This window comes from Mus musculus, chromosome 3 (assembly GCF_000001635.26).
Source record: "Mus musculus strain C57BL/6J chromosome 3, GRCm38.p6 C57BL/6J".
NCBI lineage: Eukaryota > Metazoa > Chordata > Mammalia > Rodentia > Muridae > Mus > Mus musculus.
This window is the reverse complement of record NC_000069.6, coordinates 15791959-15806150: the sequence shown is the minus strand read 5'-3', so window position 1 is coordinate 15806150 and position 14192 is coordinate 15791959. Positions and strand designations below refer to the sequence as shown.

Sequence of the window (14192 nt, the reverse complement as noted above, 5' to 3'; positions counted from 1 at the left end):
CATGGGATTATTTCAATCTTCTTGTATCTGTTGAGGCTTGTCTTGTGACCAATTATATGGTCCGTTTTGGAGAAAGTACCATGAAGTGCTGAGAAGAAGGTATATTCTTTTGCTTTAGGTTGAAATGTTCTATAAATATGTGTTAGAACCATTTGATTCATAATTTTTGTTAGTTTCACTGTGTCTCTGTTTAGTTTCTGTTTCCAGGATCTGTCCATTGATGAGAGTAGGGTGTTAAAGTCCCCCACTATTATTCTGTGGAGTGCGATGTGAGTTTTGAAGTTTAGTAAGGTTTCATTTATGAATGTGGGTACCCTTGCATTTGGAGCATAGATGTTGAGAATTGAGAGTTCATCTTGGTAGATATTTCCTTTTACCCATATGAACTATCCTTCCCTATCATAGTCATTCGTTTGTGTGTGTGTGTGTGTGTGTGTGTGTGTGTGTGTGTGTGTAACACTTTTGGTTGAGAGTTGATTTTATTTAATATTGGAATGGCTACTCCAGAATTTTTTTTGGGGGGACCATGTGCTTGGAAAATTATTTTCCAACCTTTTACTCTGAGGTAGTGTCTGCCTTTGTCACTGAGGTGAGTTTCCTGTATGCAGCAAAATGCTGGGTCCTGTTTAAGTATCCAGTCTGTTAGTCTATGTCTTTTGGGGGGTAATTGAGTCCATTGACATTAAGAGATATTAAGGGAAAGTGACTGCTACTTCCTGTTATTTTTGTTGTTGGAGGTGAAATTATGTTTGGGTAGCTGTCTTCTTTTGGTTTTGTTGTAAGATTATTTTCTTGGTTGATTCCTCCCTTGTGTTGGTGTTTTCCATCTATTATCCTTTAGGATGCTTGATATATGGAAAGATATTATATAAATTTGGTTTTGTGATTCAATACTTTGTTTTCTCTCTCTGTGGTAATTAAGGGTTTTGCTGGGTATAGTAGCCTGAGCAGGCATTTGTGTTCTCTTAGGATCTGTATGACATCTGCCCAGGATCTCCTAGCTTTCATAGTCTCTGGTGAGAAGTCTGGTGTAATTCTGACAGGTATGATTTTACATACCTTACTGCTTTTAATATTCTTTCTTTGTTCAGTGCATTTGGTGTTTTGATTATTTTGTGAGAGGAGGAATTTCTTTTCTGGTGTAATATATTTGTAGTTCTGTAAGTTTCTTGTATGTTCATTGGCATCTCTTTCTTTAGGTTAGGGAAGTGTTCTTCTATAATTTTGTTGAAGATATTTACTGTCCCTTTAAGTTGGGGATCGTCCCTCTTTTCTCTACCTATTATCCTTAGGTTTGGTCTTCTCACTGTGTCCTGGATTTCCTGGATGTTTTGGGTAAGTAGGTTGGTGATTTTTGCATTTTCTTTGACTGTTGTGTCAATGTTTTCTATGGTATCATTTGCACCTGAGATTCTCTCTTCTATCTTTTGTATTATGTTGATGATGCATGCATCTATGACTCCTGATATCTTTCCTAGGTTTTCTAACTCTGGGATTGTCTCCCTTTGTGATTTCTTTATTGTTTCTATTTCCATTTTTAGATCTTGGATGATTTTGTTCATTTCTTTCACCTGTTTCATTGTGTTTTCCTGTAATTCTTTAAAGGATTTTTGTGTTTCTTCTTTAAGAGCTTCTAACTGTTTACCTGTGTTCTCCTGTATTTCTGTAAGGGAGTATTTATGTTCTTACAGTCCTCTATCACCATCATGAGAATTGATTTTAGATATGAATCTTGATGTTCAGTTGTGATGGTGTATCCATGACTTGCTATGGTTATAGAATTTGGTTCTATTATGCCAGGTAACCTTGGTTTCTGTTGCTTATTTTCTTTCACTTGCCTCCCACCATCAGATTTTTCTCTAGTTCTACTTGCTTTCATTATATCCGACTCAAGCCTGCAGTTCCTATTATCCTGGTTGTGTCAGAATGCCTCAGAGTTCAGCTGACTCTATGATCCTGTGATACTGAGATCCTGTGTTCCTGAGATCCTACGTTTGTCTGAGCTCCTGGGAGTAAAGCTGCCTTTGGGACCCTGCAATTCTTGTGTGACCATGTTCCTGAGATCCTGTGGATCTGGATATTTTAGAGTGCCCAGAATAGAACTTTTTCCAAGGTGTTGTGAGATTGGATTCAGAGTTAGCACCCAAGGTCTGCTCAGGGCACTTCTGATCGAATGCTCCAGGATTGTTAAAATGCCTGGGAGTGGAGCTTCCTCTGGATGTTGTGGGACTGGGTGCAGAATTTGTGCCCAAGGTCTGCTTAGGGCACCTGCTCAGACTTGAAGGAATCTGTGAAATTGGTCCGGTGGAGTTCCTGGGTGCCTGGGTCCCGCTGGACCCAGTGACTCCAGATTTGGGGGCAGTTATTTTGTCCTCCTCCTCTGATACTATGATCCTGGGGGTGTTAGAGTGCCTGGGAGTGGATCTGGGTTTTGTGGGACTGGGTACGGAATTTGTGCCCAAGGGCTGCTCAGGGTACCAGCCCAGACCAGAAGAGATGTCTATTTTTTCATAGCTGAATAGTATTTTATTGTATAGATTTTTACCATAGCCTTTTTATCTGTTCTTCAGATGAGGGACAACTATGTTGTTTACAGTTTTATGAATAATGCTGTTATGAACATAGTTGATCAAGTATCTTTGGGGGATATTAGATCATCTTTTAGATATATTCCCAGGAGTGGAATATCTGGGTCTTAATGTAGAACTATTCCCAGTTTGCTGAAAATACACCAAACAGATTTTGAAAGTGGTTATTCAAATTTTCACTCACACAAGCAGGTATAAAATGTTGCCCTTGCTTCCTATCCTCACCTGAACTAGCTATCTCTTGAATTTTTTCGTAGCTATTCTGGAGGTGTAAGACAGAACTTCAGAGTTGTTTTGATTTACATTTCCCTCATGACTAAGGATTTTGAACATTACTTTAAATGTTTGTTGACAACTCCAGAGTCCTCTGTTGAGAATTTTCTGTTTAGCTTTACAAACATTTTTTAAATTGTGCTGTTTGGTTTGCTAGTGGCTACCTCCTTGACTTCTCTGTATATATACTGAATATTACAACTCTATTAGATATAGAGTTTTTTAAAAATCCATTCCCATTATTGAGGCTGCTGTTTTGTCCTAGTGACAGTGTCTGTTTCTTTACAGAACCTAGGCAGTTTCACGAGGTCCCATTTATCAATTGTTGGTCTTATAGCCTGAGCCATTGGTATTTTGTTCAGAAAATTGCCTCCAGTACCTATGCTTTCAAGGGTATTTTCCAGTTTCTTTTCTATGAGATTTACTGTATCCGATTTTATGTTGAGGTCTTTGATCCACTTAGACTTGAGTTTTGTGCAGGATGATAAATATACATGTAATTTCATTTTTCTACATGTAGACACCCTCTTTACCATGTCTTCTAAGTTGAACTACTGAATTTAATGGTGAAAGAGAACACACTTAAACTCTGCAGAGTTTTGTAGGGATCAGGAGTCAACCAATGGGTCAAGTATAGACCAATGATGTGATTTTTCTAATGGTTTATTGTACTCCTTGATTTTCAGAACTGAAGACGGCAGGTATTGCTAAAATACCTGTAGCTGTGCTCCTTGGATCCAAAATACTGCTGTTAATTGCTGCCACTGTCATTTACATGCGTAAGAAGCAAAATGCCTGAATGTAAGTTATGAGGAAAAGAGAGATATTGGTCAAATTTCATTACTATGACAAAACTATGACTAAGATAGTTTGTAGATGAAAGGGTTTATTTGGCCTCTTACTATTTCAATATATCATGAATCCATCATTCTGGGGATTAGTGGAAGCCAATAAATAGAGCTGAGTGCACACATTTCTAAGAAGAAAGCATGAACCAGATTGGAAAAAAAAACTGGAAGTGTAAAAATCATTTACTCTCAAATTTCACGATCTGTGACATACTTCCTTTATCTATGCTGTACCACCTAAATCTTCAAAAGAGCACCATCAACTATGAACCAGGATTCAAATATCCAGATTAGTATATATGGAACAATTCATATTAAAAACACCAGATGGATATTAATCAATGGAGTAACATGGGAGTGGTAGGATGATTAGGAGGGTCATGCTATTCATGACACAATGTTAAGATATAAAGCCTCCTCAAGAATCTTATGATACCCTTTGAGACACACTAACCTCCAAGAAAGACTTTTTTAAACAATATTTGTGAGATATTTTCTTCATTTACATTTCAAATGCTATCCTAAAAGTCCCCAACAACCACCCCCCAGCCCTGCTCCTCAATAGCCATCCCCACTCCTACTTCCTGAACCTGGCATTCCTCTATACTGGAGCATGTATACTTTGGAAGACTAAGGGCCTCACCTCCCATTGATGGCCAACTAGATTATCTTATGCTACATATGCAGCTAGAGACATGAGCTCTGTGAGTACTGGTCAGTTTTTGTTGTTCCTCCTTTAAGGCTGCAGGCCCTTCAGCTCCTTGGATACTTTCTCTAACTCCTCCATTGGGAGCCCTATGTTCCATTCAATAGATGACTGTGAGCATTCACTTCTGTATTCGTCAGGCACTGGCATAGCCTCACAAGAGACAGTTATATACCTTGCTGGCATATGCAATACTGTCTGGGTTTGGTGACTGATAATGGAATGGATCCCCAGTTAGAGCAGTCTCTGGATGGTCATTCCTTTCATCTCATCTCCAAACTTTCTCTCTGTAACTCCTCCCATGTATATTTTGTTCCCCATTCTAAGGAGGAACGAAGTATCCATACTTTGTTCTTCATTCTTCTTGATTTTCAGGTATTTAGCAAATTGTATATTGGGTATTCTAATTTTCTAGGCTAATATCCGCTTATCACTGAATGCATGTCATGTGAGTTCTTTTGTTATTGGGTTACCTCACTCAGGATGATATCCTTCAGATATATCCATTTGCCCAAGAATTTAATAAATTCATTGTTTCTAATAGCTGAGTAGTACCCCATGGTGTAAATGTACCACATTTTCTGTATCCATTCCTCTGTTGAGGGACATCTGGGTTCTTTCCAGCTTCGGGCTATTATAAATAAGGCCGCTATGAACATAGTGGAGTATGTGTCCTTATTACCAGTTGAAACATCTTCTGGGTATGTGTCCAGGAGCATAATTGCTGGATCCTCCTGTAGTACTGTGAACTATTTTCTGAGTAACTGCAAGACTGATTTCCAGAGTGGTTGTGCAAGCTTGCAATCCCACCAACAATGGAGGATGAGTTATATCTCTTTCTCCACATCCTCGCCAGCATCTGCTATCACCTGAATTTTTTATCTTACCATTCTAACTGCTGTAAGGTGGAATCTGAGGGTTGTTCTGATTTGCATTTCCCTAATGATTAACGATGTTGAACATTTTTTTTTCAGGTGCTTCTCAGACCTTTGGGATTCCTCAGTTGGGAATTCTTTGTTTAGCTCTGTACCCCATTTATTAATGGGGTTATTTGATTATCTAGAGTCCACCTTCTTGAGATCTTTGCATATATTGGATATTAGTCCCCTATCTGATTTACAAATGGTAAAGATACTTTCCCAATCTGTTGGTGGCCTTTTTGTGTTATTGACAGTGTCTTTTGCCTTACAGAAGCTTTGCAATTTTATGAGGTCCCATTTGTGAATTCTCTATCTTAAAGTACCAGCCATTGCAGTTCTGTTCAGGAATTTTTCCCCTGCGCCCATATTTTCAAGGTTTTTCTCCACATTCTCCTCTATACGTTTTAGTGTCTCTGGTTTGTGTGGAGTTCCTTGATCCACTTAGACTTGAGCTTTGTACAAGAAGATAAGAATGGGTTAATTCATATTTTTCTTCATGTTAACTGCCATTTGAGCCAGCACCATTTGTTAAAAATGCTGTCAATTTTCCACTGGATGGTTTTAGCTCCCTTGTCAAAGAACAAGTGATCATAGGCGTGTGGGTTCATTTCTGGGTCTCCAATTCTATTCCATTGGTCTACATTTATGTGTCACTGTACCAGTACCATGCAGTTTTATCACAATTGCTTTGTAGTACAGCTTTAGATCAGGCAGTGTTTGTCTTTGTCCCTGAGATGGGTTTCCTGAAATCAGCAAAATGTTGCGTCATATTTGTGTAGCAATTCTGTTAGTCTATGTCTTTTTATTGGGGAATTGAGTCCATTGATGTTAAGACAAATTTAAGAAAAGTAATTATTGCTCTGTTATTTTTGTTCTTAAAGTTGGGATTCTGTTCTTGTGGCTATCTTCTTTTAGGTTTGTTGAAGGATTACTTTCTTGCTTTTTCTAGAGTGTAATTTCCTTTCTTGTTTTGGAGTTTTCACATTATTATCTTTGAAGGGCTGGATTCATGGAAAGATATTTTGTAAAGATCATTTTGTCAGGGAATACTTTTGTTTCTCCATCTATGGTAATTGAGAGTTTTCCTGGGTATAGTAGCATGGGCTGGCATTTGTGTTCACTTAGGGTCTGTATAACATCTGTCCAAGATCTTCTTGCTTTCATAGTCTCTGGTGGGAAAATCTGGTGTAACTCTAATAGGTCTGCCTTTATATGGTACTTGACCTTTTTCCTTTATTACCTTTAATATTCTGCCTTTATTTAGTGCATTTGTTGTTCTGATTATCATGTGTCAGGAGGAATTTCTTTTCTGGTCCAGTCTATTTGGAGTTCTGTGGGATTCTTGTATGTTCATGAGTATCTCTTTCTTTAGGTTGGGAAGTTTTCTTCTATAATTTTGTTGAAGATATTTACTGGCCCTTTAAGTTGAAAATTTTTCATCTCCTGTCTACCTATTATCTTTAGGTTTGGTCTTCTCATTGTTTCCTGGATTTCCTGGATCTTTTGAGTTAGAACCTTTTGAATTTTGCATTTCTTTGGTTGTTGTGTTCATGTTTTCTTTTCTTTTCTTTTCCTCCAATTTTTTGTTAGGTATTTACTTAATTAACATTTCAAATGCTATCCTGAAAGTTCCCTATACCTTCCCCCTGCCCTCTGCTCCCCTACCCACACATTCCCACTTCTTGGCCCTGGTGTTTCCCCTGTACCAGGGCATATAAGTACTGCAATACCTAGGGGCCTCTCTTCCCAGTGACAGCTAACTAGGCCATCTTCTGCTAAAAATGCAGCTAGAGACACGAGCTCTGGGGGTTCTGGTTAGTTCATGTTGTTGTTTCACCTATAGCGTTGCAGACCCCTTCAGCTCTTTGGGTAATTTCTCTAGCTCCTCCATGGGGGGCCCATTGTTTCATCCAATAGCTGATTGTGAGCATCCACTTCTATGTTTCCCAGGCACTGGCATAGCCTCACAAGAGACAGCTATATCAAGGTACTTTCTGCAAAATCTTGCTTGTGTATGAAATAGTGTCTGTGTTTGGAGGCTGATTATGTGATGGAACCCAGTTGAGGCAGTGTCTGGATGGTCCACCCTTTCCTCTCAGCTCCAAACTTTGTCTCTTTATCTCCATCTACGGGTGTTTTGTTCCAAATTCTAAGAAGTGGCGATTTTCCCACACTTTGCTCTTTCTTCTTCTTGAGTTTCATGTGTTTTGCAACTTGTATCTTGGATATTCTAAGTTTCTGGACTAAAAAACACTAATCAGTGAGTGCATATCATGTGAGTTCTTTTGTGATTGGGTTACCTCACTCAGGATGATACCCTCCAGATACATCCATTTGCCTAGGAATTTCATGATTTCATTTTTTTAATAGCTGAGTAGTATTCCATTGTGTAAATGTACCACATTTTCTGTATCCATTCCTTTGTTGAGGGACATCTGGGTTCTGTTCAGCTTCTGGCTATTATAAATAAGGCTGCTATGAACATAGTGGAGCATGTGTTCTTATTACCAGTTGGATCATCTCCTGAATATATGCCCAGGAGAGGTATTGCTGGATCACCCGGTAGTACTATGTCCAATTTTCTGAGGAACTTCCAGACTGATTTCCATAGTGGTTGTACCAGTTTGCAATCCCACCAGCAATGGAGGAGTGTTCCTCTTTCTCCACATCCTTGCCAGCATCTACTGTCAAATGAATTTTTGATCTTAGCCATCTGACTGGTATGAGGTGGAATCTCAGGGTTATTTTGATTTGCATTTCCCTGATGATTAAGGATGTTGAACATTTTCTCAGGTGCTTCTCAGCCGCTTGATATTCTTCAGTTGAGAATTCTTTGTTTAGCTCTGTGCCCCATTTGTTAATGGGGTTATTTGGTTTTCTGGAGTCCATCTTCTTGAGTTCCTTATATATATTAGATATTAGTCACCTGTCTGATTTAGGACTGGTAAAGATCCCTTCCCAATCTGTTGGTGGCCTTTTGTCTTATTGAAAGTGTCTTTTGCCTTACAGAAGCTTTGCAATTTTATGAGGTCCCATTTGTCAATTCTCGATCTTACAGCACTAGCCATTGCTGTTCTATTCAGGAATTTTTCCCCTTTGCACATATCTTCGAGGCTTTTCCCCACTTTCTCCTCTTTCAGTTTTACTGTCTCTGGTTTTATGTTGAGTTCCTTAATCCAATTAGACTTGACCTTAGTAGAAGGAGATAAGAATGTATCAATTCACATTCTTCTACATGCTAACTGCCAATTGTGCCAGCACCATTTGTTGAAAATGCTGTCTTTTTTCCACTGGATGGTTTTAGCTCCCTTGTCAAAGATCAAGTGACCATAGGTGTGTGGATTCATTTCTGGGTCTTCAATTCTATTCCATTGGTTTACCTTGAAGTCCTAACCAGAGCAATTTGACAACAAAATGAGGTCAAAGGATACAAATTAATATGGGGAAGTCAAAATATCACTATTTGCAGATGATATGATAGTATATATAAGTGACCCTAAAAATTCCACCAGAGAACCTGATAAACAGCCTCAGTGGTGTAGCTGGATATATAATTACCTCACACAAATCAGTGACCTTTCTCTACACAAAGGATAAACTGGCTGAGAAAGAAATTAGGAAAACAACACCCTTCTCAATAGTCATAAATAATATAAAATACCTTGGTGTGACTCTAACTAAGGAAGTGAAAGATCTGTATGATAAGAACTTCAAGTCTCTGAAGAAAGAAATCAAAGAAGATCTCAGAAGATGGAAAGATCTCCCATGCTCATGGATTGGCAGGATCAATATAGTGAAAATGGCTATCTTGCCAAAAGCAATCTACAGTGTCCATGTTTTCTATGGAATCTTCTTCATCTGAGATTCTCTCTTACATTTCTTATATTCTATTGCTGATACTCACATCTATGGTTCCTGATTTCTTTCCTAGGATTTATATCTCCAGAGTTGTCTCCCTTTGTGATTTCTTTATAGTTTCTGCTTACATTTTTAGATCTTGGATCATTTTGTTCAATTCCATCACCTGTTGGTTGTGTTTTCCTGTAATTCTTTAAGGGAATTTTGTGTTTCCTCTTTAAGGACTTCTACTTCTTTAGCCGTATTTTCCTATAATTTTTTTAAGGACTTCTAACTCTTTAGCAGTGTTCTCCTGTATTTCTTTAAGTGAGTTATTAATGTCCTTTTTAAATTCTTCTTCCAGCATCATGAGATATAATTTTAAATTTGAATCTTGCTTTTTGGGTGTGTTGCGGTGTCTAGGAATTGCTGTGGTGGCAGTATTGGACTCTGATGATGCTGAGTTGTCTTGGTTTCTGTTAGTAAGATTCTTACTTTTGCCTTTAGCCATCTTGTAATCTCTGGTGTTAGATGCTCTAGGTGTCTCTGGCTGGAGCTTGTTCCTCCTGTGATTCTGTTGGCCTCTGTCAGCACTCCTGGGAGTTCAACTATCTCCTGAGTCCCAGTGGTCAGAGCACTCTCTGCAGGCAAACTCTCCTCTTGCAGGGAAGGTGCCTAGAAGTCTGGAGCTCAGATCTACCTTCTGATTCCTGGAGTCAGAGCCCTCCCTGGAGGCCAACTCTCTGATGGAGAAGGTGCCCAGGGTTCCGGGTCTCAGCTCCAACTCCTTGCTGAGAATGAAGGCCCAAAGGGACCCTGTCCAAGATTCTCTTTATGTCTGTTGCCCATGTGTTCTCCTGCATCCACTGGTCTCAGTGATCCCAAGATCCTGGGTGTGCTAGGGCCTGTTGAGTTCATGCCCAAGATGGCATGGAGCTGGCGCCATCCTGAATGAACCCCAGCCACTGGTCGAATGGGTTTCCTTTGTCCCTGTTCCTTCTGGCACAAAACCCTCCATGTGTTTTGGAACATATGTTGTGTTCCACTCACCAGTGAACTCAAGATCCTGGGTGTGCTAGTGTGCCTGCGGTGTGGAGGGTCCTCTGGGGAGTTTGGGACCCTCCACGTAGCAAAAGTCTTATCATATTATGGTATTGTTTGGTCCATAATCAATAGAGGTGTCCAATGTGTCCCAGTAGATGTGATAGGTCCAGGCATAGGATAAGGTGTATTGGCTCAGATCTCCTATTTGAGTCAATGATAGTAAAAGAACGACAAGGAGTTCAAAAGAAAGATCATTCTAGATTATGTGTCCAAAATTTACTGCTTTCATATGGCCCGTAAAAATGACTGTTTCTCCTTTGACCTGTCTGTAATTATGAAGATTAGACTCAGAAGACTGCATGATTCAGGAGCTAGACTGAAATGATGCATGTCATTTTGTTGACATAGATATCTTATTCATTCAAGACAGCCATGTAGAAAGAGAGCTGTATCAGGCACACTTTAGCACTAAAATAATTTGTACATGGTAAAAGAAGTATCCAGTCAGAATTGGTTCATCACAATTTTCCTTTTCATCCCCCACCACATTGGATCCTAAATATATACCATCACTTTTCTCGTAGAGGCTCCGAATGGAAATAAGTGCTAATGAGCAGCTATTGAAGACTACTACTAAGGACTCAATTAGAAGGACAACTTCAACTCAGAATTTCTTGTTGTACCTCTGCATATGTATTGCTATCCCAGAACTTTAAAGCTGTGCATATTGAATTGTATTCTTGTTGTCTTTATTTTCATTATTAAAAGAATTTAAGGATGTACATGGTAATGGCTAGTCTTGGCTGTCAACTTGACTATATCTGGAATGAACTACAAAACAGAATTGAAGAGCACACCTACTGAAAAGAAGTTAGAGATACCTGATATTCCTTGCTTAATGTTGATGAGAGGAATTTAAGGCTCAAGGAAATTGCAATGCTAGACTGTATATGTTATGTACAACCTAGTCCTCCACAATGGAAAGGCCCAAAAGATATGCCCTTCATAAATTTTATAAGCTATAAGCTGGTGAGAAGGTCACCAGGACATTTGGAGAGTTTTGTTTTTGCCCTTTTCCTTGTCACAGACCTTAAGGTTGGAGATGCTGATGCAAAATAAGATGAATTAAATATGATGGGTTTAATTGGGCCCCGGGGTAGCAAGGTCCAGGCAGCATTGAATCTCCAGAGTCAAGGTGATCCTAGTTATTACAATGGACAGCATAAATGAAACAATGGATGGCATACTGGGTACTGGCTAATCATTCATAGTGTTTCAAGGCATAAAATAAATAGGAAGCCTACTGCATATCTGTTTGATCTATATAAGCAGAAAAATTCTCACACAAATGAAAGAAAGACTTGATTGGATCATTGCAAAAAGTAATTTTGGTCAGTGAATCACTTTTCATACTGGAGCCAGTTTGCAAACCCAGATCCAGCTTGAATGATGCTGTGGCCAAGTTCCACTGATAATGGATTTTAACAAGACACCTAAAAGTTTTGTTGTTGGCCATTCTCTAGTTCTTCCCCAAAGAAACCTGTGATCTTTTACAAGGTTAACTGTACACCAGGGGAAAATAAATAATCAGATGTTCTAGGGTCTATTGGATACTGCTTCTGAATTGACGTTGATCCCAGGAGATCCCCAAAAAACATTATTGCCCTCCAGTTAAAGTAGGGGTGTATGGATCTATGGTCATTAATGACATTTTGGCCAATGACTAACTCATAGTAGTTCTAATAGGTACTCAAACTTACCCTGTGGTCATTTTCCCAGTTACAGAATGTATAATACGGATAGATATACTTAGAAGCTGGCAGAATTCTCACATTGGTTCCTTGACCTGTGGAGTGAAGGTGTTATGACCCCCAGGGACCCAGATGTTGAGAACATGACCCCCAGAAACACAGCTTGACAATAGATTGCTGCAATGGCAAGAGGTTTTTGTTCCAATGTGCATGGGGTTGCTCAGCCTCACAGAGAAAGTCAAACCCGATTACTAACAGTACAGTTTATTTTAATACTCTTTTTTTGGGGCGGGGGGAGGCTACACAACTTTATTATTATTAGCTAGCAAAGTAACAGTTATTTTTTTTTTTTTTTTTTTTTTTTTTTTTTTTTTTTTTTTTACTTTTGATGGTCAGCTATTGGTGTGTCAGAAACTTTGTCATCAATGTCGGTTTATCTTCAAATTCAAACTGAGGCTGGGGTTCCAGGGATTGCTATTTTTTATGGCTAATTTTTGAGAGCAGCTACTCTTGCTCTGGCAGTTGTAGTCATGTTGACTGTTAGTGAGTGCCCTCAGACGGGTAGGGTCTGGGTAGTCTTGAACTCATTTACAATGGCAGGGAAAGGCTTGTTTATACTGGCAGGGACAGGGAGAATTCCTCAAGCAGCAGGGGGAAGGGAAAAGCTTCTGCAAACAGCTTTGGCTCACATTAGCCAGGCCAAAACTATATTATTTCTTCAAAGGCTTTTATGGTTGGAAAGGCTAAATGGATGCCTTAGGGTTGCTTCTGCCCATGAAAATAGTGAATCAAAAACAATATCTTATTCTTGGAGGAATTCCAGAAAATGCTCCCACCATCGAGGACTTGAAAGAAGCAGAAGTGGTGGTTTCCACCACATATCCATTAAACTTTCCTATCTGGCCAGTTCAGAAGACATATATATCATGGAGAATGACAGTTAACTATTGAAAATTAAATCAGGTAATAATACCAATTACAGCTGCTGTACCAGATCTAGTTTTGTAATTTGGGAAAATTAACATATCTTCTGGTACCTGGTATGTAGTTATTGATCTACCAAAATGGCTTCTTAGTACCTGCCCATAAGATCTTCCAGAATCAATTTGCTTTCATTTGGTGAGGCCAGTAGAATACTTGTACAGTTTTCCCTTAAAGATATAGTAACTCTCCTGCCCTATGTCATAACTGAGTTAGAAAAAATATTGATTTTCTGTCTGTTCCACAAATATCACATTGGTACACTATATTGATGAGATTATTCTTCTTGAACTAAGTGAGCAGGAGGTAGTAACCACTTGGGACTCATTGGTAACACATATACATATCAGAGGATAGGAAATAAATCCAACCAAATTTCAAGGACTCAGTAGAATTCTTAGGAGTCCAGAGGTATAGGCCATGCACAGATATTGCTTCTAAGGTGAAAGATGAGTTATTTCACCTGGCTCCTCCCACCACCAAGAAAGAAGCAAAAACTTAATTAGGTCTATTTGGATTCTGGAGACAGCACATTTCTCATTTCTCATTTGAGAGTGTTACCCAGGTCAATTTAAGAAGTGACTCAGAAAGCTGCTATCTTTTTGTGCGGCCTGTGATAGGAGAAGGCACACCAATAGATTCAGGCTCCTCTACCACTTGAACCATATGATCCAGAAGACCCAATAGTACTTAAGTTATCAGTGACAGTGAAAGATGCTATTTGGAGCCTCTGCCAGGACACTGTAGGTGAATCACAGAAGAGATCATTGGGATTTTGGAACAAAGCTGTACCATCATTTGCAGACAACTATTCTCACTTTGAAAAACCACTCTTGGCCTGCCATAGGACCTTATTGGGAAATGAACATCTGACAATAGTACCCCAAGTTACCATGCAACCTGAACTGCCCTTCATGAAATGGTCATGATAAAGCCTCTCAAGTTATAAAGTAGGACATGCACACTGGTAGTCTATTAGCTAATGGAAGTAGTATATATGCAATCAAGCCCAGCAGGTCCTGCTGGAACAAGGAAGTTACATAAAGATGCTCTTCAAATGCTTATGGTTTCTCCCCCTTTTACAATGTCATCGGCTGTCAAGCATGCACCTATAGTCCCTCTGATTGGGTGACCAAAGAGGAGAATTCCAGGACTTGGTTTACTGACTTTTCTGAATGTTATGTAGGTGCTACCCAGAAGTGGACAGCTCCAGCATTACAACCCCTATCTGGGACAAGCCTGAA

General features: G+C 39.2%; 1 protein-coding gene across 4 annotated transcripts in view; it reads left to right on the top strand.

The window, feature by feature from the left end:
• The window catches only part of Sirpb1c (signal-regulatory protein beta 1C), a 53384-nt gene extending 42380 nt beyond the window's left edge, over positions 1-11004 (top strand). For 3 of the 4 annotated variants that reach the window (XM_006535371.1, XM_006535373.4, XM_006535372.4), the window contains 2 exons: positions 3548-3662; positions 10801-10998. In XM_006535371.1, the coding sequence (XP_006535434.1) occupies positions 3548-3660 (113 nt within the window). In that variant the 3' untranslated portion in view covers positions 3661-3662; positions 10801-10998. Of the gene's footprint in view, positions 1-3547; positions 3663-10800 lie in introns of all 4 variants that reach the window. The other variant, NM_001173459.2, reaches the window with a different exon arrangement.
• The last annotated feature ends 3188 nt before the right edge of the window (positions 11005-14192 follow it).